At 48.4% G+C, this 23991-nt stretch overlaps 1 protein-coding gene across 1 annotated transcript; it reads left to right on the top strand.

Annotated features, from left to right (window-relative positions):
• Positions 1–6280: 6280 nt before the first annotated feature.
• Positions 6281–22961, top strand: RPIA (ribose 5-phosphate isomerase A). The gene is made up of 9 exons (XM_040591306.1): positions 6281–6526; positions 11336–11396; positions 13294–13349; positions 16446–16505; positions 17117–17181; positions 17541–17609; positions 18114–18255; positions 19488–19587; positions 21769–22961. Exons 1-9 carry the CDS (start codon positions 6344–6346, stop codon positions 21864–21866), a joined length of 834 nt encoding a protein of 277 aa, XP_040447240.1. The 5' UTR covers positions 6281–6343; the 3' UTR covers positions 21867–22961.
• The last annotated feature ends 1030 nt before the right edge of the window (positions 22962–23991 follow it).

The raw sequence follows: 23991 nt of genomic DNA, 5'->3' as shown, positions 1-23991 counted from the left end.
GAGGGGCTGCCCCTTCAGTTCCCATCGCCGAGGCTGGCTGTTGCCCACACCAGCTGCATGCCTGTGGCCTCCATTGGGTGATGCCATAACTTGGCTCTGCTGTCAGGCATCTCATTGTGTCAGTATTCATCCCTGTAGGGGTATGTATGTAGTTTATTCAGCCACACCCCCATCTTCTTTGTAACGAACAAATTGGTTACAAACTCTTTTATTCACATTGTAAGGCATCTCCTTCAGCCCTTAAGTTACAGCTTTCTGTCCCTCATTTTTATAGTTTTTTTGTCATTACATTTCAGAATATGGAGGTGAGGGTGCTGTGTTCATTTGTACCGGGGGTAGAGAAGGCTCTGGTATATCCCTAGTTGTGCCTCCCCTTTGCATGGGGGTAAACGCTGACTTTTAGGCCTTTAGAGAACACACAGCATGATGTGATACTTCCTCTGTGGACATCTGGGTACCTGAGATGTGTGGTTTAGCATTTGACTGTCTTCTGAGGCAGTCCCTTCATCCAGATCTAGTTGATCATGTTCTGAACAATGGCCCTTGTCATCCTGACTGTACCACCCCACTGATGTGGATGTCACCTGCAAATTGTATTAGGAGTGATTTTCTATTTACTTCCAAATGACTAATGAAAATATTGATTATATATATGTGTAGTATAGCATACATGATTCTGGAGGGAGCCCATTACAAGTAGCCTTGTTCAGTAATGATTTATAACCAGTTGTAAAAAAAAAACCCAAAAACAATCTCGGTTGCCAGTGTTGAATATATTCTTAACTGATGGTTTATTACCCTGGGTATTTTCAATCAAAATAGTGTGCGGTTCTAAGTAAAAATCCTTTAAAAAGTTTATTACACCTTCCAGAGGAAATTGAATTCTTTGTTGCCTTCTTGAAGCATGAAATGAGATTTCTATTAGACCTCTGACTGGTTCTGCTAATTCTTTAATCTGAGTCACATACCAACTTTTTTTGGTATTTAGCCAGGAACTGTTCTTACATCTACATTTCCTACATATTATACAACCATCTTTTCTGAAGACAGATACGAACCTGGCACTTTTTTAGCTTTCTAAAACTGTGTATATCGAGTATATCAAGGTTTACTAAAGATGAATGTCAGCAGACAAGGGCTCTCTGTAGCCAGCTGTTTCAGAGCTATTGGGCTAGTTACCCCCAGAAGACAAGAGCTTCACTGGTTACTAATAGACTAATATCATATCACTGTTAAGTAATCCACCCGCGTACCTTCCTGCTTCTTTACAGACATAGATCACAAATGTTCAATGAACAGTTCTGCATCATTATTGACATTTTAATCATGTCCATCTAGTAATGGGCCTGTACCATTACTAGGGTTTTCTGGGATTTAGCCTTGCCAGCTATGGATTTCCTTTGATGCACCTTATTTCCAATAACTGCTCTGCTTCTCATAACTTCTTATTTATACCAACATTTTTTTATTTCCCCCTTTCCCCATTTTGGCTATTTATTTTTCATTTTTAATCACTTTATCCAGTTCACTAATAAACCAGGATTTGTCAAAGTATTTTCGTTCTTGATTTTGAAATTGTAGCTCTTTGATGGCTCAGTGAACTCTTTGTCATTTTTAGACTTACACCTATGTTTTTCCTCCTGCTTGCACTCTTATTTTCTGATGAGCTGGAAATAGAGCTCTTTTAAAGTGCCAGATTATGCAAAGTCAGGTCATGAACACTGTTCCCCAGACAACCAGTGAATTGCAATCCAGAGGTTGGTTTGTTGTTTTTTTTTACTTACTTTGTTATAACAAAGTCCGAACAAGTTTACCTTGTGCCACATGCCAAATGGCTCATGTCATTTTTAGTAACTTAAATGACATTTTATTATTGCACCCATATGGTCTTGAGCTACTATTTTCTTTATTTAGATAAGTCCTCTCTCTTGATTGTGAACCCATTTGTATGTTCATAAAGAGTAATCAAGTTCCTTCTGTTTTGCTGGGCAAACCAAGCCAAAAGCTTTTGTTCTTCCCTTACACATTTGGCTCTCTTCTCTCCTGTTCATCTCACTTGCCCTCCCCTGCACCTGTTCCCATTTAAATTAATCTTTCTTGCATAGCGATGTTTTGAACAGTCATGTTGAAGGGTAACTATAATATATTTAAATTTTAAAATCCATTATATTTATAGAATATGCAGAAAAACTAGTTCTGTGGCATGCTTTTTGCTGGAATTTATCTCTTGTCCCACTAGTTATTCAAGGGGCTTAGAAACAGATACACAGTAACCACGGACCCCAGAGCAAGTGCCAGAATATTGGAATACTTCACAAGTGGCTTGAACTTCTACCTTTGTGCTGGTTCATGGAGGTTTATTACGCTTATGACAAAACAATAACAGCCTTGTGCAAGTGTTCCTATCACACCCATGAGTATTACCTCATTTTATTTTATTCCTCCCACATCCTGCTCCAGATCAGCAGTCTTCCAATTGAAGCCTTTTATTCCAGGGGGCTCTAACAGTTTTCGCTAGAGTACATGTTTTCTTCCAGACTACTAGATTCCTTACCACTGAGGCATAAGGAATAACAATCGTAATCTGAAAGCTTGTACTTTCCTGTTTTGGAAACATTTCTCTAAGGCATGGACAATGTTATTCACAAATCCTTAAGACAAATGCGGCAATACAGCCATGTAATTTTCTCTCTGTATTAAAAATCCGTGCCAAGAAAACCAAACTTCCTGCTTTTTGCTAAGCATGACTCACATTCTCCATTCTGTTTTGACGGACTGACATAAGAGATCTATTTCAATCATATGACAGTAACTTTAAATCTGACCAGCCATTTGTGTGGAAATCAAAGCCTGTTCTTGCAGGATTGGGTGGATGTTAGTAGGAATGGTGTATTTACGTAACTCCACTTAAAGATCTGCCCGCTTTTCTTGAATAACTTGCTCTCAGCAAGGCGCAGCAGTGAGAGCCCACTGTGCCACCTCGTGGCTGCCCTGTACCAAGGGCCATTTGCAGTCCCCTGGAAAATCATTTATAGCCGGCCTTTCCCTCCCCAGAGAATTCAAACAATCAAAAAGCTGCATATGTTGTAATTAGTATACCAGCACCCCTGCTGATGTCTTTTCACAAGCAGAATAAACCCGAGTAATTCTTCATCCAACAGATCGAACAACAGACAAGCAGTGAAGTAGGTGTTATTCAGAAGAAATGTCACTGAACTGGAGTTTGCAGAATAAAAACTGAGGTAGCAAGAACCTAATTGCAGGGACGTGACAGGCTTGGAGAGCCACTGCCAACCAGAAAGAAAGTTTATCTGAAAGATGATTTAGAAATGCTCAATCTGCCACTTGGTTTCCCCAGTGTTGTAGGTGAAGTTTTACCTTCACAGGTCTTGCTGTTTTTTAGTTGTTTCACACCTTATCAAATGAGAGAGACATACAGTTATTTGGATAAACACACCTAACACCGAGAGCCTGCTATACCTTCACTAGGATTCTGCTCAGGTTAGCATACACTTTTGCAACAGATGTAAGTTGGGCTAAGTTTGCCACAGAAGATGGTCCTTCAGCTTTCCCACTTCCAACTGACTGATCTTGCTGCCTTCCTGACGAGAACGCAAGGAAAACTGACTTTTTTATTTCTTGTTTGCTTTACCTTTCAGAAAAAACAGCTCTCTGCCAACACATGGAAGTAGCAGGAAAACTTGGCAAGTGATAGTGGGAATTCTCCTTTTTGGGGACAATGCTGTCACAGACCAGAGCAGCTTAAGCCAGTTAAAAAACTCCCCTTCAAAGAGATGTTACATGTTAGGGTTGGTTGAGCCAGTTCAACCTTGCTCACCTGGCATGAAGAAACTACTATTTTTACCTGCATGGCAAGGTGAGTCAGCTTAGCGTCACAGGAATGCCAGAGCAAGCATAAACTATGTACCCGGGTCGAGAGAGTATGGTGGGTGAAGGGAGTAAAGAGCAGGATCTTCCCTTTTTGTCACCAGCAAGCTGTTAGCTACCATGTAATTTCCTAACATGTAATTTCAGCCTCAGATGCTGAATTCAGCTCCCACAAATCATGCAGTCTGATGGTCCAAGCTACTTTGTTCATCAGTGTGGTATTGCACTAACACCTCGCAGTTACCACTATGTTCAACAAGGAAAATGTCTATTCAAACAGCAGGTTCAAACACCTCCCCCTGTACTGGAGCAGAGAGGGTGACAGTTGGCTCTGGGAGAGGCTTTGACCTGGAACAAACACAGGTTTGTACAAAAGGACTTTGAGCTGTCTGCAGACAGAGCTGGTTGTCACTGAAACTTCAAGAAAATCCATTTCTAAAGTGCCCAACGCCACCTTTTTGTGCATTGGCGAGGCTCAGCACACTATAAACAAAAGATTCATGGGAACAGTAACCCACCTGCAGATTCAGATGAATTGCTAACCGCCCCATTATCTGGAAGTGGAAATGTTTGCATTCTCCAGGCAGACACCCTGCAAGTTGTGTTTCAAGCCAAAGCCATCAGCCCATGCTGTGAAGGCACAAACAGGTTTATCCCCCCCATACAGGACTCCTGGGCTAACACTCCCCACTCCGGTGGGATCTGGGATATGCACATGCAAGATTTGGCTTCTTGAATTGGTGTAAAACCCCCATGACTGGTTTTCATTCCAGGCAGTACTCAAGCATTTAGGATAGTGAACAGAGTAACCCCAAAGTCAGCTGCTCCTTCAGTTTTATGGTTAATGCATCGCAGAAGAACACAGTACTTTGATTCTTTCCGAAATATATATCCCACTAGGTGTGTGTATTTACACTTTAAAATGTGTAACTTGCAGGAAAGATCGTTGCCAGCTAGCAGAAAACACCAAAGGACTGTATAGCAATCATGCGCTGCCCTTAATAGCTAGTCACCTGCTCTGTACAGAAAGGTAAGGCCTTCCAGCACTGAGATAAGCCTGGGCAATGATAATAGAGTCTTTGTTGCAATACGGCACCATTGTTCAAAGGCTGGTGTGCCGACCCAGGGAAAACAAAAGGAAACATTTCTAGCCCTTAAAAACCACAGCAAAATCCCAGAGGCTGGCAACAAAACAAGTCAGTCATGCACAGAATTAAAAAAACCAGAAGCCAACAGTGGCTTTTCTGTTGTGCAAGTAAAATAATAAAAACAAATAAATAAAAAAGATTATTCTGCATTGTGGTCTGGCCTTGGTGTGAGTAGTCAGGGGTAAATACCTGCAATTCTCATCTGTCTTGGTGGGATTGCAGCCTGGAGAGAAACTGAAATGCCTCTGCATGGTCCTAACACGGCATCCAGGATCAGCACTACTGGTGCAGGGGTACCTGACAGTTGATCTACCTCTCTAATATTTTTTCAGAAAGAGTTTCAGCAGATGCTAACCCAGGATAGAGAGGCAAAGAAAAAAAACCCCAAAACCACAAAAGGCTCTATGTGCTCCAGGACAGAAAACCTCCATTGGGTTTTGTCCTGACCCTCCTGCAGGGTGGGATAAGGAGCAGTGCGCGCTGTTTGGTAACTGGCATGCTCAGAGGACCAGCAGCTTTTGTCACAGGCATGTCCCTACTTATGAGTCCTGCGACAGAGCAGGGTTTCCATGTGGATGGCTGGGCAGGCCTTGCTCTGCCAGTCCTTAACCCCCAACGCACATGACAACATCCCATGAGCACATGACAACTTCCCATGAGAGCGTGCTACAAAGTGTGAGTAAGAGTCCAAGAGAGGCTCTTCCTTCAGGGGAGTGCACCGTCAGAGGAACTTCGGAGAACCTCCATCAGCGCTGAGGGACTCCTGCGTGACTGCACTGCCTGGTGCCCCCTCTCCTCCCCAGCACTTCCAGGCAGGACACCTTGCCTTCCCTGGCACCTGACGGGAAAGCCTCGGCCACTCCAACCCCGGCAAACACAAGATATAGATATGAATATATATATATGTATACACACACATGTAAATACATTGATAACAAGTTCCTTTGGGGTTGTGGGTCAGGTGAGTGCAGTGGGTGGAGTGGGCACACCAAGCCATCCTGTGCCAAGCCATGCCATGCCTTGCTCTGCCGTGCTGAGCCGTGCTGCACTATGCCATGCCATGCCGTGCCATGCCGTGCCATGCCATGCCATGCCATGCCACGCTACGCCATGCCGTGCCATGCCGTGCCGAGGCCATGCCATGCCGTGCATTGTGGGAGCTGTAGTCCGCGGCTCGCCGCACTACAAGTCCCAGCCTCCCGGAGGAGGAGGAGGAGGAGGAGGAGGAGGAGGAGGAAGAAGGGAGCCGGCTCGGCCCAAGCCTGCAGCCCGTGCGGGAGAGCCCCCCGGGGGCGGGCCGCGGCGGCATGCGGCTCCCCGGCCGGCTCGGCCCGCTCCGCAGCACGCCCCTGGCTACCCGGCCGCCGGGGAGGGTCCGAGCGGGGCCGGTGGCGGGGAGGCGCGCCCGGGCCGGCGGGCGGCGCGGCGGCACCATGGCCGAGGAGGCCAAGAGGCTGGCCGCCTGCGCCGCGGTGGACAAGCACGTCCAGGTGAGGCGGCCGGACCCCAGCCCTGCCCGGGGCAGGGGGCACGGACCCCCCCGGGGCGCGGAGCGGCCGCGCCAGGCGCGGAGCCTCCCGGTGCACGGGCGGACCCCCGGGTGCGCGGAGAGGCGCCGGGGTGCAGGGACGGGCTCTGGAGTGCCGGGACTCCCCAGTGCACCGGGTGGTCTCGGGGTGCAGTGACCGGCTTTGAGGTGCTGGGACCCCCTATGCACGGAGCCTCCCAGTGCAGGGACGGGTCCTGGGCTGCAGGCACCGGCTCCGGAGTGCTGGGAGCCGGGACTCCCCAGTACACAGAGCGGTCCAGGGGCGCAGGGACTGGCTCTGGGGTGCCGGGACCCCCTAATGCATGGAGCAACCATGAGGTGCACGGAGCCCCCCAGTACACGGAGTGGCCCCGGGGTGCAGGGACTAGTTCTGTGGTGCCGGGACCCCCCAGAGCATGGAACCACCATGGGGTGTACAGGGCCTCCCAGTTCAGGGATGGGTCCTGATGTGCTGGGACCAGCTCCTGGGTGCTGGGTCCCCCAGTACACAGAGTGGTCCCGGGGTGCCGGGCCCCTCCAGTGCACGGAGCATCCTCGAGGGGCATGGACAGGTTGTGGGGTGCCCGGACAACTCCCCCCCCCTCCTGGAGTATGGACAGTCCTGGGGTGCAGGGAGGGACCCTGGGGTGCATGCATGGGCCCCGCCAAGCCTCTTCCTCCTTCGCTTTGATGTGTGCTTCTTTAGCCTGGAGAGAAGGGAGAAAACTACTTTTCTTTTCCCATCTCCATGCTTGCCTAGCGCCTGCCTCCCAGGCAGCAGCTGCCTGCCTTGCCCGGCTCAGCACGATGCACACCGAGTTTGGGATAACATCTTGCACCTCCAAATTTTAACCATGAACCCTCCTGCAAGCTGGGCAGTGGCGGGAGCTCAGGCTAACACCGTGTTCTGCTCCGAGTCCAGGGTGCTCTGCCGCTGCTCCCCGTTTCTGAGCAGCTAAGCAAGGAGCAACAGCCCCGAACCAGGGGGTTGCATCCTGTCCTCTGTAGGGAGGCAAGTGCAGCAAGGGGCTATAAACGACTCATTGAAGGTCAAATAGGACGGGAGCTGCTTGAAATTTGGCACAGGCTGATCGTGAACACTTGGAAGATCGACGGTTAAAGTCACGCTGTAGTTTATCGCAATGTTTGCAGTGCAAGCCCTTTTGCAACAGCAGTGATGAAACGGGTGTAGAGGCGCTGCCAAGAAGGTAGACGTTGGCAGTTGGGGGAAAAAAAAATTTCCTTTTCCTTCCCACTCCCCCACACTGGGTTAGCGTCTTGAGGTTCAGTTACGGATGGCTTCCCTGATGTCCCATAAAGGTTTCACTTGTTTTGCAGCCTCTCATTCCTCTGAGCAGTCTGTACAGCCACATGCTCTCTGAGACCTACCCCCTGCCAGGCCAGTGCACTCAAAAGCAGTCTGTGGGGTTGGGGAGCCTGGGGGATGGACCGGCAGTTGCATAAAAATCCCCTTTCTTACCCAAAGCAAGCCCCAAAAGTGGCACGTTGAGGGGTTGCAGGAGGAAGGACTCGTGTCGCAAGGTGCGGAGCCACAGCACGGCCGCTGCTGTGGGTTATTGCCAGCTGGGTGGGCTTTTGATTTGGGGTAAAATGTGACTCTTAATTTTGGACTTTTCCTAGTGAAATAGCTGTCCTTTGTGTGTTTGTATGGTCACACAAACTTTGGGTAATGTTTTTGGCCACATCCCAGCTGATCAAAGTTCAGTGCCCAGCTGGCGACACTGGTTAAGTAAAACAGGCAGTGTCTGTGGTAATACTGCAACGCCTGTCATGCGGGTTGGCCAGAAGGAGAAGCAGGTTAGAGTCACCACCAAGAAGTTCGATGGTCTCAGCTGCTTGTCACCAATAGTTTTGAGTTTGTCGTTAGAGCTATTGCTGTTAATGGAGGGAGCGATGTGATTTCAGAAAGCTGCAGGCTCCCTTCCTTGTGCGCCAGGGACAAGTGGGAGATGCCACTGACTTCACAGTTTGGTTGCGCTGGACAAATATCTCCTACCTAACTGTGCCTTAAATCCGTGGCACGGGGGGCTTGGTGCTGGTACTAGATGAGGCTCCTTGCTTTGGCGTCCTCCTGCATGCCCATTCCTCGGTGTGCCAGCACAGCAGCTTCTTGTGTAGCCTGCAGCAGATGTAAACCTGAGGGTACATGGAGGGGCTAGGAGAGGAGAACATTTTTCTCTCTTTTTTTTTTTTTTTTTTTTTTTAATTAAAGCCAGATTGGTGTGTTTGCCCAAAGCACTTGTCTCCAGGCAGCTGTAGGAGCAGAATTCCCTAGTACTGGAGTGGACACTGAGATGGCCAACCTCAGAAGCCGTGGGCTGTGGGCTGGCACAGGACCTGGGGCTTTAGAGCCATAAGCTGCTTGGGGAGAGCTGGCTTTGTGTTTATACAACAACTCTGAAAGCAGGTCCTTTAAGTGCCTCTGTTAGAAATGAAAAGATGGGCGAGAGCTGTAAGTCCTGCTGCCCAGAGGACTGAGCATTAGTAAGAGGAAGCTTCGGGCTTTGTGCTGTATTTATCTCCTGCTTTTTGCCCATGGAAATCCTAGTCTTGGGTTACATTGGGCCGGCCCAGACAGGCCAGCCCCTGTGGTGCTGCTGGTACCTATTCAATGTGCATTGCTGTGTCTGCATCTGTAACGTTGGGCAGCATCTCTCGTTCCTTGGGTTAGCTGAGAAAATGCTGTGGTTGCTGCTGACTCCACTCACAGAGTCCATATGTGGGTCCTCAGCTGTATTGTGGCTCAGCGCCATGGTTGTTTGCTGGGGTGTGCGTAAGCAACCCAAAATGCCTTTTTTTTTTTTTTTTTTTTTTTGCATGGGATGCTGCTCCCTGGTGCTGTGAGATGGACCTGCCCCTTGCATGCTGACCTTATGCTCTGCTTCTCACCAATGTTTGCCCTGTCCTTGTTTTGAATAGCAGATGTTTTTTGGCTTTTTTTTGCCCCTGATCTGGCTGGGGTTGGAGCTGAGGAGGGACAGGTGGAAGCTGCAGTAAGGCAGGGGTTGTGACAGCACCAGTTTAGACTGGCTTAAACTTTTTCTGGGAAACCCACTTAGCCCAAAGTCTTGCCACCGCCTAAGAGAGGGTGCTTAACTTCTCAAAACTGATAAATGCCTTCAAGTTTATTGCCAGGGAGGGGCTGGGACCTTTGTGAGCTCATCCCACTTCATTACAGTGGAGTGGCCGCTGCTGAGGCTTTCCCCATCCCTTTAGGGCATCCATCTGCTCCAAGAAGCTGTCCCGTTCTATAGAAATGGGGGCAAAGAGAAGAAACTGCCTCTTCCCAGGTTGAAACAAGTCTCTCGGGAGCACTGGTACTGCCCGTGTCCTGCCAGCCTCCACACAGGTTTGCTTCCTTGGCTGGCTGTGCTTGGCTTCACCTGCTGGGCGGGTGAAACTGAGAAACCTTGGGAGCTATTGGGTTTCTTCTGGCAAGCTGCAGGCATGTGGCTGTGATAGATTGTTTTCCCCATCTTATGCAGCATCACGGTGGTTAGTGAGGGCTGGGTATAAGCCGAGTCTCTGGTTGCGCGCTGGGTTTTGGAGAGCTTTTGTTTTTCACCTGCAGAAGCGAGGGAAATTGTTTATCGTAGGGGACTGTGACCTGTATTGAGTTCCACCTTTCCTGGCAAGCTTGCTTGCTGCTAAGATGTTAGCTGGTTGAAGTGCTGCAGGTGTGGCTTTTTCCACAGCTGCTGAACTCTGGGATTTGCTGCACATGGAAAAGGAGCTTCAGACCTGTCTAATGTCTGAGAGATAATGCACAACAGCTCCTCTGTGCCTGCATCTCTGGCTGCCTTCAAGTCTTTCTCGTCTGAAATGTCTGTAGTGATATTGGGCCTCCTTAAGTCAATTGAAGCTTTGGATCCTGTCCAGAGAATGGGAATTATTGTGGAAATGGAGTGTGCAGGAGGCTGCAGGTAGCTTTCAGTGGGTGGGAGACTGAGCTGATAATAAACAGAGATTTACATTGCAGAGCATCCTCTTGCAGAGGTAACACCATTGCACCCATCCACCCTCAGCCTGCAGCACCTTTTAGAAGCGTGCCTGTGTTACGGGTGAGACAGTAGCGATCCTTCTTAAACCAGACCATAAGCAGAGGAAGGCCAGGGCTGAGCTGTGGTTAAAATACGATCCTCTTCAGCGTGTGCTGCCAGGCTCACACATCTTTCAGGTGTGTTGCTGGGCTCTCATATAGGCAGTTATATGCTCTGTTTTGGAGAGCGCTTTTTATTGTGCTCTATGTACAGCTGCTGTGCTCTTTGCTTTGGCTACTGATGCATCTGTACCGTTTACTAACAATATGGTTGGCAGCAAACCCATGCTTTTACTGTGCGGCTTCCTTGGGAGATGTTATCTTGAGGTTGTTTCAGCTTCTTCCTCTGTGGTATTGTCTGAAACTCCCAGCTTTCCGGCAGGAGAGGGTGCATGGAGTGCCAGCAACCACCAGTGAGTGTGCATTGAAACCCCTGAGATTCAGACCATGGTGGTAATTAGCAAGCACATGTCCTTTAATGAGAGGGTGAGTTGCTTAAAATCCCTTAGCCGCAGGCAGTGGTCATGTCCTTGCTGGCACAGTGTGTTCCCTTCCTTGCCTGCAGTGCACTAAGACATTGTGTGTTGGCGTGCATCTCTGGGCAGGATTCCTCTTGCATGTGTTTGTAATGTCGAGTCTACTGGGAAATGTGGACAGCCCTTGTGCCGAGTCCCCAGTAACAGCTCTTCTCCATCTTTCTTTGATTTGCAGAACAATCAAGTTCTTGGGATCGGAAGCGGTTCTACAATTGTCCATGCAGTGCATCGATTAGGTAGGATGCTCCCCTCCGTGGCCCTCCCGCTGCAGAAAGCCCCCTTGTCCAGCTGTCCCAAGTACTTGAAAAACAACCTAAATAATTCGGATGCTGACGTAGAGCTGATGTGTCGGGTCTGTTTGCTGCTGCTGTGTCCTTTTTGAAGCTGAAGGTTAAAACTGGGTCTTGTGCTCTAAATTTATTGCATAGGGAGGCCTGAGGAGGTAATGATTTGCCACCTGTTCTCCCCATCCAGCCAGGCAAAGCGCTTTACTGGCACCCACCACAAACTGGAGCGAACTCCTCTGTTTGGTTCCAGCTCTGCCTAGTCCCAACTTGCTTTGTGGCTTTGGGCCATGCAGCTGCTCTGCTTCCGTTAACCCCTTTGATGGAGCTGACGCTGATTGCTCACATCATGTTACTCACGCTGAGGGTCCTGCTGTGGTGGACAGAAAATCTGGAATGTGAAATCCTGCTGGGTGTTTTTTTTTGTACCCTACAGCTAGGTTTACCTGCTTGCCTCATGTGCGAGTTCACTCAAGGTGTTATTCAGAAAATTTCAGCAAAATACTCAAGCGAGGCAAATACATTTTTGCAAAATGAACATGAGGGTAATTATCCTCATGCTTCACTGCCGAGGGTGCAGAGAAACTTTAAAGTGTCCTTTGCAGGGCACTCTTAGCCCCAGGGCAGATCTGCTTGTGGAGGTGCTGTGCCTCATCCTGTTTCGCTGTCCTTGGACGCAGAACAGAGCAGCTGTGAGTGCTGCAGTGGGCTGGGAGAGCAGGATCAGCCCTGTTGTTCTTGGGGGTCTTGCCTGGATGAAGAGGGGGTGTCCCGTTCGGAAGCAGAGCTCAGTGTGTCCCACCTGGGTGGCTCTGTGTGGCTGGGAAGGCTTGTGTGGGGCTGAAGCGTGAGCACAGCCCAGTGCTTTGCTCTGCAGGGGAGTACCAGAGGTGGTGCTGTGCCTGCCCTCAGCACCTGCCTCGCCCCACGCTCCGTGTGTGTGATACGCTTATTTGCCTGAGAGCTGCGGTTCAGCTTTCTGAGTTTGGCTGAATATCACAACCACTCCTGGCTCTAACACAGAATCAGTCTCTGTACAAATGGGTATAGTATTTAAAGTGGAGTGCCTGTTCCAGGCTGCAAATTCTGACTTCTCACACCTACGGAATGTGTTAAACTGGGAAGTGGCTTGTAACAACACACAGCCTCATGTATTGCATCTTCAGCCCTTCCAGCAGCAGTGTTACCTTGAAGCATGTAGCCCCTGTGCTTGCTGTGGTGCGAGAGCTGTTGCTGACTCTCAGGCTGTTGGCTTATGCTGAAATACCCTAATTACTAAAATAAATTTTGGCTGTAATGATATCTTAGTAATAGATTTTAGTCATTTGAGGTTAACCTGGGGAGGAAATATTTCCTTCCATTTAATGGAATACATGTTTTATTAGTCCTTTCCATCCATATATTTAAATGTTCTATAATAAATGAATGTTGTGTCCCCACGGCAACAAGCCAGAAAACCTTTCAGGCAGCTGCTGGAGATCTCTGTTTACAAGGAGGGCAGCAAAAAACTCTCTTAATGGAGTGAGAGAGGGGAGTGGGGTTAATTTCCCAGGTGACAATTTGCTGATGGTGCTCCTCTGCTGCTGGAGGCACAAAGGTTAATGGCTCACGATATCTTGGGCTGAGCTAGGGTGGGTGGGTGTTTAAACAATTTCTTGACTAGAAACTGAGCCTTAGCCTGTGCAGGGTGGCACCTGTTTGCATTTTCAGCATGACTGAGTTATTTGCAAGGCAAGTAATTGCAGTGACTCAGAGGGGCTGCTCTGAAGAGAGATTTCTTGAAGTGCAAGTTGGTGCATTTTTTCCTTCTGCAATGAACAAACAGAGGCTTCTGCCTTTTTTCCTACAGCTGAGCGGGTTAAAGAGGAGAACCTGACAATTGTCTGCATCCCTACATCTTTTCAGGTAAGTGCTTTCCTCCTTGACTTTTTGCTAGTCCAGACACTCATGCAGGGGTTGGTCTCTTTGGCTGCAGGAGGCCACCACGCTGCACTCTGGACTGGCTCAATGTGGCATGAGTTCACTAAAAGCACTGGTGAAAGCAGTCATGGTGCAGCCTGCAGATGGACCTCAGGAAGCTGGCAGTGATGGTGCTGTGTCACCCTGACCTGAGCTGCAGGGATGCCATAGTGCTAGGAGGTGTGTTTTGAACCAGGGTGGTAGCTCTGGTTATGTCAGTGTTGGTGCATGGCTTGCTCTGGATCCCGCTTGCAAAAAAAATGCTGTTCAGTGGTGAACTGGCCTTGTAAGACAAAACTCACTGGAGACACTTGGTCTCCTTTGTATCAGGCCCCAGAAGCTGTAAAAATCACGCTGCAAGCAATAATAGCAAGCTTGTGCTTTCAGGAGGAACTTAAAATGCATCAGCTGGCTTTTACAAGAAATTGCATAAGAAAAATCAGCTGAATCTTTCCTTTGCTGCACAGCATTTGCAGGATTTGGTTCATACCGAGCTAACTGTTGAGAAGTTTGCAGGGAGAGGGAGAACATGGCTTGGTGGTTAGTTAAGTGCAGAGCGGCTGGGGAAGCTTCTGAGCTACTTCCATGCATTCAGGCAACTGGCTTTGGTCTCTCTGCCTCTATTCCCTGAGTTGGGAACATGCTGCAGAGGAGCAGCTGTTACCTTGTCCCCTTTGGGCAGGGAGAGGTGACATGACAGGGACCACCTGTGAGGTTTTTGAGGCTGGGTGCTGATGCCCCTCTCTAGGGATTGGGCATGTGTCCTTCTTGCAGTCCTGGTGTGGACCTTGGGACTGTACTTTTGTGACAGCCTTTTTACCTTGAGGGCAGTGAAGCAGGCTGTGCAGAGTCTGTCCTTTGAGGTTTCCAAGACTGAATGGGTAAGGCCCTGAGCAAGGTGGGAGCTGACCCTGCTTTGACCTGGCGGTTGGATAGAGACCAACCTGAATTGTCCTAAAATCTTATGAAAACTTAACATCATCTTATCCTGTGGATGTTCTTTAAGTGTGAGTGTGAGGAGATAAAACCCTCTCTTTTCCCAGCTGTTGCAAACAACCAGTGGCCAACTGGGGTGTAATGCAAACTGCTGCAAAGGGCAAAAAATAAAAACTAGATATTTTTTTTCCTTTTTTAACCTGTATCTTTTTCTGTTGCATGTGTAGAATGTGGTGAGAGTCCATCTTTGATCTGTCTGAAATGATCCCCATCCTGAGACACAATGTCCCATTTGAATGTAGGAAAAGTGCTCTGAGTGATGAGGTCTCACAGGCAATATTGATAAAGTTCGTGTAGGGAACATGGGCTGGAGCCTGTCCTGCCTTGAAATGTTGGGACAGTTCATGTAACACTACAGAGTTTCTTACCAGTAAAACAAAAAGGTTGCTGTTGAAGGGAATGGATAGATCGTAAACCTGGAGGAGCCAAAATCCCCCAGACATGGGGATACGTGCTCTTGTCTTTTGCAGTCTCTTAGACCTCAGCCAGTTCCAAGTGAAGCATTGGCAGGTCAGCAAAACAGCGTCTTATTTTCACTATGTACATGTGTAAATGGCTGGCTGAGCTCACTGGGAAGGAAGAATTGGTTTCAGTGGGCTTTTATTCTCCTCCCTTCCCTCTTGTCAGGTTGGGTTATTCCATCACCATCAGTAAAGCTAGAGCCGGGGTAAGTATCTGTCCCTTGGCTTGTGTGTTGTTTCTTCTTTTCACCCGGACGTGTGCCGAGAGCACAGAGCGATACTGTTCTTGGCAAGTGCTGCGCAGTTACTGCTGCTTTCCCCCCAGTTGTGGGAGCTCTGCTTTTCATTCCTGCTGGTCTGCTCCCATGGCCTTGCAACAGAGAGCCTGAAGAGAGCCGCCTCGTTCCCACACTGCTGACTCTAAGCCTGTTCAGGATCTGGCTTGCACGTACAGCATGGTGTTTTTCAATGCTTTCGATTCTTAGGTCCTCAAAACCTTTTTACGTGGACATTGTGTGATGAATGTAAACCCACCGATTTTTTATTCTTTTTATTTTGTGAGTCCTTAGGGCAATCTTAGTGCACAGATCGAGAGCCCACAGCCCACGTGTGTTAAAACTGCATGCTATGAAATGCTACGATAAACGATTCCAACTACAGCTCATTGCCAGGAGTTCCACCTGCTCTCTTCTTAATGTTTAATGGGGTGCCAACACGTGCAACTGATGCTCTTTGTTAGCGTTAGTGGGTAAAATTCAGGGCAATCAGTTGATCCAGGCTATCACACTGGCATTTCTTGGTCTAGCTGGAGCTAGAAGGCGAGCAGAGTCTGTGCAGGGAAGGGGTCTCACTCAGGTGATGATCTGTAACAGAAAATTGAAGCAATTGAAGGTTCTGTAAGGTTGAGCTCCTGTTTAAACTGACAGAGTGAGTGGAGGGTAACGGGGTGCTCTGTGTTCCATTGCCACTAGAGGGAAATACATGGCCACTTCAGTAAAAGTAGATCAGAGCCACCAAACAGCTGTTGCAGGAGGTTTCCCACACTTTTCCCATGACTCGTGTTTTTCTTTTTCTGCCTTTTTTTTTTTTTGTTGTTGTTTCTTTCCAATATGAAAGATATTTTCATTGTTATTCCTGCACTGCTATGATGTAAAGATTTCATTTTCTTGCTCCCGTTTTTCAGCTGAAAGAAATTGGAGGGGCTGGATGGGTGTGAGGGAGAATGATGTCCAAGCTGAAAAAACACGGGAGTCAAAAATCCCATGTCAGCTCTAATGCTTAGATACAAGTGATTCCCACCAAGCTGATGGGGCCTCTTCTATTTAGTACTGAGAGACCTCAAACCAGGAGTCCTGTTGCACCACCTGAGCATTTTAGTTCAAATCAGCAACAGGGTTTTCCTTGGATTAAAATAATCTGGTCTGGAGGCATCATTTTCTCCTTGCTGTGCGTTCCCGCTGCTGGCTGCAGCCTCTCTGCCAGCTCAAGGTGGAGCTGTGAAGCAACTGCCAGGGGAATGACACCACGAGCCTGTTTTTCCTTTCTGCTGCTGGTAAATGGTGTTTGCTGTCTTCTTGGTGCGCAGGCCCGTCAGCTGATCCTGCAGAACGGCTTAACGCTAAGTGACTTGGACCGACACCCAGAGGTAAGTGGGACTGCGGAGGTGAGCCCTCACCTGACCTTCCTCTAAGTTGGTCCTTCATGAAAGCATGAGGCTTCCTCATCCTCCTCTGAGGACCAGAGTTCAGGCAGCCGCACTGCAGAACGTGCGTGAGAACTAGTTTAGTTTATTTCCCCCCTGCCAAGCCTTAGTTTTGTTTTAGTGTTGTCCCTTTAGATGGCAGGTAGGCTGCCGAGCTGATTCCTCGAGGTGTTTGGCATCTCTTCCAGGCTGATGCTTGCTGGCCCAAGACAGGGATATTGTGTTGCTGAAATGTCACCAAGATTTTCCCTGGGAGGCCCCTGCTTGTGTGCTGGTCCTTAAGTGATGCTAGGGTCTGAAGTGACGTGCCTGCAGGCCAGCAGTTGGTTTTGGCTTTTCTTTCTCCTGCTGTCACAATGCCTGTGGTTTAGTGGGAGCTGGCGTCCTTGGGTGGCTGAGCAGATGCCCATCTCTGGCTGGTGATGAGGTGGTCTCAGCTCTAGTGATGTTTCTGGCTGCTGCTTGGGACCTGATGCCCTCCCGAGCTGTGCCAAGAGCAGCGCTGGATGCCACACAGGAAGAGCTTCCACACCAAATTTCTCCTCTTCCTATAGCTCGACGTTGCCATCGATGGAGCAGATGAAGTGGACTCTGACCTCAACCTTATCAAAGGTGGCGGGTGAGCCTTGTTGTCCGTCTGTCTGCACATGGTGCTGGTGGCGGGTGGCCTCTGAGCATCCTCTTCTGGCTGCAGATGCCTCTGGGGTGGGCTGGAGAGGCTGAGGGGATCTTGTGCGGGGCTGTGCGTGCCCCTGTGGTGGGACATGGCTTCTGACCAGGTGTGTGTGCAAGGGACAAGGAGGATACAGTGGTGAGGCAGGGGAAGGAGCCCTGGCATGGGGCAACAGCAGCACCAAACCCAGCAATAATATGATGGAGGGGACTGGAATTCAAGGCCATCAGGCACATTGAGGGGTGGTCTGATGTTTTCTGGCTTTTTTTTTATTATTATTGTAATTATTTTTCCGCCTCTTGCAGTGGCTGCTTGACGCAGGAGAAGATAGTTGCAGGATATGCAAAATGCTTCATTGTTATTGCTGATTACAGGTGAAAATATTAATATTCATTATACCTCTCTGTCCCGTGGGGTGATTTGGATAGGTTAGGCTATTATTGTCCTTCCAGTGGGTCAAGGGAGCAGGAATAGGTGGAAATTAGCCTGGCTCTCAGTGCTTCAGCAATTCAGTTTAGCTTTTTTTTCTTAATTTTCAACTCAGCAGGCCTGCTTAGGAGTCAGCAGAGCTTGTGAGGAAATAGCTGCGCTGCTTTTTGAGCTCAGTGATTGTCAGCACTGAATAAATTTCCCCTTCTGTACATACAGCTGCGGGGCTGTTGAAAAAACAACTCGTGTCCTGCTTGTCCAAAACATGTCAAAACGGCTTATGAGTGAACTGAGCATCGTGCATTAAACTGGTTCTTCCTACACGTGTGCACACGTGAACTGACCGCTGTGCCCTACCCTGAGGGTTTTGCAAGAGGCAATGTGATGAAGTGAATGGTGTTAGCAATGGTACTGTCTGATGCTAATCCCACCTCAAACTGTGTCCTCAGGAAAAAATCAGAGAGCCTCGGGGAGCAATGGAAGAAGGGAATTCCTATTGAAGTCATCCCCATGGCTTACGTCCCTGTCACCAGAGCCCTGACCAAAAACTTCGGAGGTGCCGCGGAGCTGCGCATGGCTGTTAGCAAAGCAGTATGTGTCCCTGATCCGCCCCACTTCCCCAGAGGAGCCACCTGAACGTGGGCAAATGGAGGACCAGCAGTCTGGCCTTCCATCTAATTAAATCTGGGCTTTCACTCCCGCGAGTGGCGTCTTGTGTAATTCCTCCTAATTATACTTTGGTTAATGAACTGTGTGTTTAGGTGCTCAGGCTGCTCATTGAAAGCCTCTCTGGCTTATGTCTCCTCAAGCAAACATCCCTGAGCAGGGAGGGGAGGGATTGCCTGTCCGGGCCTGACCGGCCGCTCTGCGGGGATGCTGGGGCGCTGGAAGGCAGCCTGCACTGCCAGAGGGTCTTGAGTGGAGGGGCAGCTCACACTCCATCCCAGGCTTCTCTGTGCCACAAGGAGCCAGACTAAATTAAAACTGAAGCTGCTTTGTCTCTGCTGCCGCTGTCCTGTCCTGACCTGGGCAGCAGGGCTTCGCCAGCCCATGGTGTGTGGCAAGGGAAGGGGAAGGCTGTCTGCAGTAATGGCTGGAGTTAACGCCTGAAGGCTGAATACTTGTTTTTGATGTGTCTAATCCCAAGAGGCTCTGGAGGTTGCATTTGATGCCTGAGAAAAGCAAACTTGTCGTCCTCTGTGAACTTGAGACCAGCCTCGCTCAGGGTATTCACATCGGTGCTGCTAGAGCACGAGCTGTGTCCTTGGAGGATGCTGGTCCCTCCTGGCGTGTGTAGTTGCAAACCCTACTCGGTGCTGCTAAAACACATTGCCCTCAGCCCCAGCTGCCTTTGCTCTGTTGAAAGCACCCCATTGCTCCTTCTGTTGGCCTTGAGAGAGTGCTGAGCGCATCTGGGATGCTGGAGTCCAGCAGTTCTTCAGCTCCAAAACCTCCCCACGGCAACCAGCAGCTTGCTGTTATCACTGGGGCAGAGCGGTCTTACTTTGGCTTCTGTTGCCTGCAGTAGCCTTTTTAGGATGTTAATCTAGCTTTACTCTTGCAAAAAAGACCCCCTGTTGCAGGGGTGAAATTGCAGTGTTGTTTCCAGCTTCTGCATGATCATCTGTATGCAGGAGAATGAGGAATGGGCAGTTGCCTTGGGTGATGTTTTTACTTACAGGCTTACTGTAGGCTGCTCTGATTTACTTGAACGTTGATTCTCTCTAAACTGTTGCAGCAGGGATGGGTGGTCCCGGTGAGGGCTGTGACAGTCCCTGCTGGGCTCAGTAGACAAGGTGGTGACAAATGGGTTTGCTTCCCAGGGCCCCGTGGTGACAGACAATGGGAACTTCATCCTGGACTGGAAGTTTGACAAGGTTCATGAATGGAGTGAAGTGAACACCGCTATAAAAATGATACCAGGTAATGCCTGTGATTTAGATAAAAAAACCCAAAAACCAAAAGCTGGCTAAGGCTGGGTCCGTGCTAGACAGCCCTGACCATGGGAGCTCTCCCCTGGATGGGCAGGAATGTGCATGTGTGTTTACTGCCCTGTGTGTGTGTGTTGACTGCCCTCTTATGGGTCTCTACACTTGTTTCTGCTTGAGAGATCTATCAGCTGAATTAGTACAACTGTACCCACGTGGCATTTCCATATGGTAGTGAAAACCTGGGGTGATGCCGGATGACTTATGACACCGTTTCCCATTAGGCACACCAGTCCTGTGCTCTTCCTTACTCTCCCTGTGCCCATTTAGAGATGAACTTTTAATGGAAACACTGGTGGACTCGAGGGAGGGTTCACACTGGGTTACAGTATTTTCCTGAAGCTGCTTACAGCTCTGCATCCCAGTACCGTTGCATAGTCCTACAGGCTATGGTGTGAGGGTGCAGTGTGTCCTAGCTATTGCTGTGCAAGAGAGAAGCAATGGCTGATTGTGCTGTTTGCAAACAAAACAGCCTCCTTGCAAGGACTCCTGCCCTGCATGAGACCTGCTGCCCAGCCTGGAGCTGCTTCTGGACAATCCAAGCCTGCCCAGGGGCAATGGCACTCTATGGACCTCAGTGAATCAGCAGGCAGACTGGCTGAGCCACGTCTGGATATCTTTCTGGTTATCTTGGCAAAGTCTGGTCTTGAATCTGGTCAGCTTTTGAATTGAATTGAATACGGTTGTGTCTTCTGTCTTTGAGTTTATACCAGATACCTGCCTGGCCCTAAGTCCATAACACAGCTGCCTTCACTCACTGTTTGTGCATTGTCAGAGCGTGCAGGAACAGTTTGGGATCCTGCTGCATGAACCTCAGCATCCCCATAAAGCAGCAATATATTGTCCTGGCATCACAGTTAAAATACAAGAGCAGGCAGAGGCCATGGTGAAAGCTGGGTGAAGAGTCACCAGTAACTTCTAGTTGCTTCTGTTCAGTGGCTTTGCTTCCCTCAATGCTGATATAAGGCTGACTTACTGAAAATACACCCATTTTCTTTTTTCCTGCTCTAGGAGCAAAATGCTAGGATGCTACCTCTGCCCTCATTTGTCCCAGTGTCTTTGCAATCTGAATAATTACCTTGTATTTGCTGGCAGCCAGCAGTAGATGGCAAGTTTGTACCTTTGGCAGGAGCACATCTAAATGAACCAGTGACGGATCTAAATGAACTGGTGACCGCTGCTGGTCTGGGCTGTCCCTGGTGTGGTGCTCCATATCCTAATGTGGTTGCTGCCCATTGCTGTACAAATGTCTACATCATGAGAGCTGTTTCCATGCAAGAAAGCAACAGTGGCCAGTTATGCTGTTTGCAAACAAAACAGCAAGGACTTCTTCCTTGCATCTCTTTTCATTGAGAGACGAGCAGTAAATGATGAGACCTGTTCCATCGTATTGGTGTGGAGATGGTCTCAGCACAATTTGCTGCTCAGAAATGGACCTGCTAAGGGGAAGAAGAGCATCTTCCCTACCCAGAAGTGGATGAGCAGAACTGGTAAAGCCTAAATACAGCGGTGCTAGCAGGGCTCCGGCCACCTTGCGCTTGTGGTAACCCTTGTCCTCCGTTTCTTTCCACCTTTCTGGCCTCTGGCTGTGGCTCAGTGATCGCTGTGAAGGTAGAAGCACCCCATAATTAAATGCAACCAAAAGTACGTTGGCAAATGGGCTACAAATTGCAGAGGTAGCATCAGATCTGCGGAGTCTTAGCATTTGAAGAAGTGTTAGCTATCAGGGTAGTGTTTTAGATGTGTTTAAAGCAAAGTGAGTAAGCCTGTGGCTGCACGTAGCTTCCTCTTGCTCCCATGGGTCTTCAGATGGCTGAAAATGCCATGCTTGTGGTTGTGGTGTAATGGTGGTGGCTGGGGTGGTATGAATGTTGGGGGGAGCTTTAGGCGTTGTTTCTCACTCTCTGGAGAGTTTCTTCTAGGGGTGGCCACATGGAAAAGACTTCTCAGAGGCTTCCTGTGCAGCTGATGCAACATCACCCAGGTTGGACACCTCTCTCCAAACCTCTGATGGAGGCATTGGTGCCTTTTAACAAACAAAACCACGGGCAGAGGAGAGGATTCAAGCAGTGGGGTGGCTCTGGCATTAACAGGCAGGTGAACTCTTGTTCCCCAGGTGTGGTGGAGACTGGACTCTTCATCGACATGGCAGAGGTGGTGTACTTTGGCATGGAGGATGGCTCGGTCAGCGTGCGGGAGAAGCAGCCTCGCTGACGCCGGCGTGCTGCCTGCTCTGCTTAGCCTTCGGCCAGTTTGATTCAGCTGTTGTAATGGTGCCAACCTGACGTTTTGCCTTAACAAGCAGCGGTTATTGCAGAAGACGGATGGGAAGTTGATCAGAATCCGCTGACATGATACTGAATGTCTTTTTTAAAAACAAAAAATTATATTCTATTTCTATATATATATATTTTTACTTTACAGGAATGTTGTCTTTTTTTAAAGAATCATTTAAAAAAATTGCTTTACTGTTTTTATTTTATTTTCTAAGAAATACTTACCAAAAAGAATACTCCTTGTTTTTGTGGTTTGGGTTTGGTTTTTTTTCTTTTTCAATGAGAACTTGAACCCTTCTGGTTGCTCATAGTGCTTAGTGATTGAGATCAGAAACACAATCCTAATGCATCGTTCCTAACCACCCTGGCTGGGAGGGTGATGTATGTAATGGGAGCACATCCAGTCGGGACCTGCTGATGCCTTATTTGGAACCTTTTTGGTTCAATATTTTTTGCCTTTTATTTTTCTATACCACTGTTTTTTAATAGTCTGGGATGTCTAGTTGTCCTCTGTGCACGTGACAATTCTCTGAGCCTAGGGTGGTCCCTACATCCCTCTGTCCGGGACATTAATAACGGCCTTTTTTGGGCCTGTGTATGGAGGAGACATTCATCCTTTGAGCCAAATTCTGCTCACCATTAATTCAGTACCTCTGATTAAAGTCTGTTCCTGTAGCTGGAGGTGTTTGGGACTTTGTCCTTTTAAACCGAGAGCAGAACTGGGTCCTTGATGAAGTTTACAGAAGCATCCTTGAGCAGCTTAGGGCAGCGTGGAATACTGTTCAGTGGCAAATTATTTGATTTGGAATGAAGGTTAATTATCACCCCTCACAGCTGGTTGATTTATGGAAGGATAGAGCAGAACGTACAGGAAAACTCAGTCTTCCTGCCAAATTTTCCACATGTAGCAGGAGAGAGGCACTTGTTCAATATCTTATTCTCAGTGTATAGGTGCTTTGCATGGTTTTGATGTCAAAATGCAAGCCCTCTTTTTGTGTTGTTGACACTGAAATAAAGAGCTGTTAATACCAGATTTGGTGGTAATTTGAGTCTTAAAAGTAGCTTTTGTGGACAGTGGGGCAGATCATCGTCAGACTAACTTCTGCTGCAGTTTCCCCCTTAGAGGAGCCCTTTGCCCAGGCCAGATTCAGCATTCTGCATTTGATCTTTTTGCTTAAGGTAAATACGTTATTTTAAATGAACCAAATGAACCAGATTATCTAATCAACACCTGTTAGCTGCAGTGCTTGCCTTAAGACTGTCTTAGATTTGCATAGCTAAAACCTGTGCATCTAAATAAAGCTCTTTTTTTTTTTTTTTTTTTTTAACAAAAATGAGCTATTTTTAGGTCTTTAAATCTTCCCTTTCCTGCACATCTATTCTGTTAATTCTGAAGCACTTGTACTGAGCAAACTGGCTGCCATCCAGCCAACAACTTGCTGGAAACACTGGAATATCTCTTCCCGAAAACCTGATGCTGCAGAAGCCATTTGCAAAGCCCTAGTTCTTGCCATGGGCTGTTTTCAGATGCGTCTTGGGCTCCTAACGTAATCCCGGATAAACAGACAGCAATCGAGCAAAGCTTTGTGCCCAAGCGCCTTCTCACTCAGCATGCTTCTGGAAATGAGATTAGCAGGAGTGAATGTTGCTGTTGACTCTTCTCTCTCTCTCTCTCTGAAATCAAACAGCTCCTTCTCTAAAAGCCAATAAAACCGTTACCCCACCATTACTTTCTGGCCCTAGACCAGATGTGATCTCATTCAGCTTTGTGCTTAGCAGGGACTTGTTAAATCTAAGCCTGAAGGGGGCAGGTTTGATTCTTGAGCATCTGTGGGTGCTTGGGATGAAGGTAGCACCCAGTGGGCGCTTTTGCAACAGATGCCCCTGCTCCAGAGTGGGACTTCTGAGTGGGTCTTGGGCTGTGGGTTATGGGTATGGAGTTTGCAGTGCTATAGAGGTGGAATTAAAATCTCTGGATGGAATTCAAATCCCTGAAGTGCTGGAGAAATTCAAACCAGTTCTGGAGGCTTTGTGCAGATTCCCCTCTTGCGCTCCCCGAGCTC

This window comes from Falco naumanni, chromosome 1 (genome assembly GCF_017639655.2).
Source record: "Falco naumanni isolate bFalNau1 chromosome 1, bFalNau1.pat, whole genome shotgun sequence".
Classification (NCBI taxonomy): Eukaryota; Metazoa; Chordata; class Aves; order Falconiformes; family Falconidae; genus Falco; species Falco naumanni.
The sequence above is the reverse complement of the archived record's forward strand: the minus strand, read 5'-3'. Positions and strand labels throughout refer to the sequence as shown.